The sequence below is a fragment of the Carex rostrata genome, chromosome 1, assembly GCF_964058835.1.
Source record: "Carex rostrata chromosome 1, lpCarRost1.2, whole genome shotgun sequence".
NCBI classification, from domain to species: Eukaryota; Viridiplantae; Streptophyta; class Magnoliopsida; order Poales; family Cyperaceae; genus Carex; species Carex rostrata.
This window is the reverse complement of record NC_135918.1, coordinates 11,764,279-11,769,165: the sequence shown is the minus strand read 5'-3', so window position 1 is coordinate 11,769,165 and position 4,887 is coordinate 11,764,279. Positions and strand designations below refer to the sequence as shown.

General features: G+C 34.7%; 1 protein-coding gene across 1 annotated transcript; it reads left to right on the top strand.

Moving 5' to 3' along the window:
- Nucleotides 1-3,753: 3,753 nt before the first annotated feature.
- On the top strand, nt 3,754-4,549 carry LOC144566344 (early nodulin-like protein 6). Its single transcript, XM_078316360.1, has 2 exons — nt 3,754-4,008; nt 4,084-4,549. The coding sequence occupies exons 1-2, from the start codon at nt 3,795-3,797 to the stop codon at nt 4,434-4,436; spliced, it is 567 nt and encodes a 188-aa protein (XP_078172486.1). The 5' UTR covers nt 3,754-3,794; the 3' UTR covers nt 4,437-4,549.
- The last annotated feature ends 338 nt before the right edge of the window (nt 4,550-4,887 follow it).

The window sequence follows — 4,887 nt, the reverse complement described above, 5'->3', positions numbered from 1 at the left end:
CCTGGTTCGATCGAAATGGGTTCGATCATTTTTATGGTTCGAATCTCATAATAACATCGGCCGTCTATTTACCTGATGAAATTAAAATCCAAGATAGAGAGTCATAATTTAACTTAGCCGACACTCCCTCGCTCTCAAATCTCAATAACTTAGTTCTCCCTCCACCTCTCCCTAACTCACTCTCCCTCTAGCTGACGCTCTCGGCGACTGGTTGTCTCTCCGGCTGTCACTCCTCTCTCCGGCCTAGATGACTGTCTCTCCTCTCTCTTCGGTCATCTCTCATAGTTTATACCAGGAAAGCCGTCTTTGATGTATTTTTTCATGAACAATTTTTCAACTTAAAAACACTCATTTCATAGTTCATACCGATAAAAGAAAGCCATGTGAATTGTCCCGTGAGAAAAAATTAATGTATAAACTACCGGTATAACTAGGACTGCTAAAAAATAATTTAGTTCGTGATTCGATTTGGGTTCGATTCGAAAAATGTGTAGTTCGAAATGGGTTCGGTTCGAAATTAATTCAAACTAAACTCAAACCTAAGGTAAGTTCGGTTCGGTTCGGTTCGTTGCCACCCCTAATAGTGATAGATAGACGTACAAAAAAGAAAATGATGTCTAGCTGGGACATGTGAATGCTCATGTATTTGCCAAATTTATGATGCATCATCAATGCCAACCTAGCATTATATTTTATCCATTTTAATTAAATTAATAGTGGCCTCTTCTCATGCCAACAATTAATAATCATTTGGGTTCTAAGTAGCTAACTATAAGCTGTATAATAGTTGTACTATAATTAATTTTTTCCGAATCTTAAAAGCTATAGAACTATCAACTATTTTTCTTTTAATAAAATTCTAAATAGCTAGTTATAGCTGCGCAATAGCTAACTATTAAACTATAGTTGTACAATAACTAAATATAGTTGTTTTTTTAGCTTTTCCGCAAGCAATAATTTCTATATAAACCTTTGATAATCACCATAAAATTTGAAAGTTGGCCGAAGGTAGCAAAATGGTGCATTCAAATGGGATAGCAAATAGCAAATATCAAATATGCATTCAAAATTCATTTTACATCCTTGTAAAAACCAAGGCAAAAACTCCTATCATATCACTAATTCCATGTGAAGAATCTCCTCCTATATATTGCGCCGGGCTAAAATTTATTCATGGACTCTACCAAAACAGATAAGGAAATAAATATTAGCAATTAATTTATAGTAGGCAAAGTAATAAGAGATAAAAGGAATAAGTCTGAATCATGATTTATGCGTGCGTAAGAAATATATGTTTATTTTTGCACCGGAAAAAACAGATTTGTTGTATATTATTTTAGTAAATACAATATTTTAAAGAGTGAGGTTGTGGTACTATGCATAGCGCATTTTATTCTGTATTATGAATAATTTTTTTTTTATTTTCAAGATCCAAACTGTTGAGGTAACCTGTGCAATATTAGTTCCATATGAAAATGTAATTGTAGACTAAACTTTATATATATATTTTTTTAACTTTTTTACTAATTTATTTAGATAGATTTAAAATTAACAGTGGCCTCTTCTATTTTGAGGTAGCTGCTATATCCAAGTACAGCTATCAGAAATACTAATTGCATTGAATAATAAAAAAAAATACAGTTGTCAATGCTACTTGAATGATCTGAATATTCTAATTGCGTATCGTATGATTAACAAAAATAATATCATGTACAAAGTATGCTTTATAATTCATTTATAAATAGTAAATTCAAATCTTTTGTATATATGTTTATTGTTCATCTAATTTCATTTACAAAAACTAAAAAAAAGTAGAAAAAAAAAATAACAAATAAGGATTTTAAATAAATTCTAAGTTAATTTGAGATATTGGAGAAAACTAAGAAATAGGTAATTCAAAACTAATTTAAATTAATTATATTGTAAAGCACAAGTTTATATTAATTTATGGTAAACTAATTATTATTTTAGGATGTAGTAATATATGAGTATGTTTAAAAATCTTTGTAGTTTGTTTTTAATCTGCACCTTATGGAAATATAAGGGAAAGGTTTCAGAGATTGGTGGATGTCAATACCAAACAACCTTTGCCGTAGAATGGACATTGAGCCAATTTTTTTTTTTTTTTGATGGTTGGCAAAAAATATGCCAACAAATGCATTGATAAAGAAAAAGTTTTTATATACAAAGCCCTAAAGTTACTCTTATTCTGCTAATATAATAATTACAAGAATACTACCGTGATATCTCAATAATTACACAAAACTTGCCCAAAGGATAATTTCCATAGCCGTATCATCAATTAGAACATGCACTAATTTCCTTTTATTAGAGAATAGCCTTCTATTTCTCTCTCGCCATAGGGCCCACGCTCCAGCCGCCCATATAACATCCTAGTGAGCCCTTTGCATCCGTGTCATGTTACAGTGTCCCCGTATCCAAGCCTGTAGGATACCCCTCTCGCTCTCGATTATCAAGTTATGGTGAGCGCCCAAACCTCTCAAAAATCTTCTTGCAAAGGGACACTCCCAATGTCCCATTGAGCCAAATTTTACTATGGATGCGTGAATTATGGAGAATATATGACTTACTGTTTTTGCTTTCAACTTCTTGGTAAATAAGATGTTTGCCACTTGAGTTAGAGAAAACTGAAACAATTGGACATTAAAATTGTAGGGAAATATATGCGGTATATGCGGCAAAGATCTAATTAATAGAGTTTATATTTTATAATAACTTTTTTTTTTGTAGAAAATAAAAGAAAATATGTTTTCCACCGTTAATTACATTTGTTATTCAATTTTTGTATGATAATTACGTGTATGTATATTTATTTGTCAAATTTTGTATGATTAATTATATTATATAAATGCACATGGTCTCTCTCTCTATATTTTTTTTTATCTTGTTTAAAATTTAAGATTTTCGATTACGCTGGTGAAGATTTCATCTTACATCCCGGCCAGAGTTTTTCTTTTATTCGTTTCATCAGATTTTTTGTCAGTTTATTTCTTTGTTTATTTGCTTTTTGAGTTTTTTTTTCATCTTTTAAATTTAATGATTCAACATGGTTTATTATCAAATTTGATGAAGGTTATATCGTTAACACGGTTTATAGCATAGATCTTTTACCTCATATTGTTAGTAATTAAGATGATTATCCTCTTTTAATAATTTACTGTTCAGCTACGATAAGAGGCTAAGAGCACTCTCTTCATTGTCAAACTGAAATTATTAGGTTGTTGGATTTTTGTTTGTTTTCGCTCAATCAGAATATTTATTTATATAATCTATAAAAGATCGGCCCAATCAGTCGAAGGCCCAGCCCAAATTAGGGGAGCATTCATTAGTTTTCTGTATAAAAGGAAGCGCGCTCAAGTTCAACCAAAATGCGGTTGTCCAATGGACTCGGTAGTATAAATCGAACCGGACAGGACCGGCTCCTTTCTGGTTTGGTTTGTTCTGACTCGTTAACCCTTCTCGGCTTCTTTCCCCTCAAGAAAACCATTTATCAGATTTCGAAACCAAATCCCGACCGTCCAAATCATCCAAACGCTGAGCTAATCTAACGGTTCACATTTCCTCCGTCATAGTTCCAGTAAGTTATAACCGCTGCCACCCCCACGTCCGGATCGCACTCACATCTCTTCGCCTCCAGTCCTCCCATAACCGCCCCTCTCCAGTCTCCTTTTATAAACCCCGCTTCCCTCTTCAAAAGGCAACTCTTTATTAACACCTTTAACACATCTCGCGCCAGTTCACCATTTCTCTCTGCTTATTACTCTGAGCCATCCATGGCTTCCCTCTCTCCATCCCACACCTTCTCCATGGCCAACCTTCTCTTTCTCTCCCTCGTTACTTCCCTCTTTCTCTTCAACCCAGCATCTGGGTACCAATTCACTGTCGGTGGGCCCATAGGCTGGACTGTGCCGACTGAAGGCAACGAGCCAGAGTCTAATTATAATCACTGGGCCCTGCGCACCCACATCCATGTCGGCGACTCCTTGTGTATGTGCTAACTCTTCTAACCCTAAATTTCTATGTATATATATGTTTCTTTTGTGATGTCATTTATCCATGCAGATTTCAAGTATGAGAATGACTCCGTGCTACTCGTCAGCCATGATGATTACAGGAGTTGTGACGCATCTAATCCGATCGTCATGTTCACTGATGGCAACTCAACCTTTGAGTTCGACAGAGTAGGATTCTTCTACTTCATAAGCGGTGAGCCGGGGCACTGTTCTGCAGGCCAGAGGATGATTGTGAGGGTCATAACATGGACCGAAGGCATGAGCCCGTCAGGAGCGCCAGTTTCTACTCCTGGACCCGAGTCGAGCCCGTCACGTCAACACCATTCTAGTGCCGCTTTCAGGTACAAAGTCGATTATGGTTCTTTCATGGTACTACCCGTCATGGTGTTGATCTTCGCTTGATGAATGTATGGTGGTTTCGTAAGGTTTTTAGTTATTTGAGTTTTGGGAAATTTGTTCACTTTAGACATTTAGTAGCCTTTTTGGTCTTTTAATTTGTCATGTCCTTTGTCATCTTTTGGAGATTTTTAATTAGTTTGTTGTATGTTTGAAACTTTTAATTATGGTCTGACCGTATGAGGCTTGTTTCTAGGCAATAATTGTTCTTTTACTGGAGTTCTCTGTTTATCCTTTTGATCAATTAGAGATTAGGCGTCAGTTCAAATCCGCATATGATCATGCATGTGAATTGATCACGAAATCATTTGACGAATAACATATTATAAAGAAGAAAACATGTCAATAATTGCAATAACTAAAGGTAAAATAGCATTGAATACTGATTATGTTAATTATGAGCGTGAAAGTGAAATGATTCGCAAAAAATATGAGAAACTATTGAAGTTTATGGTCG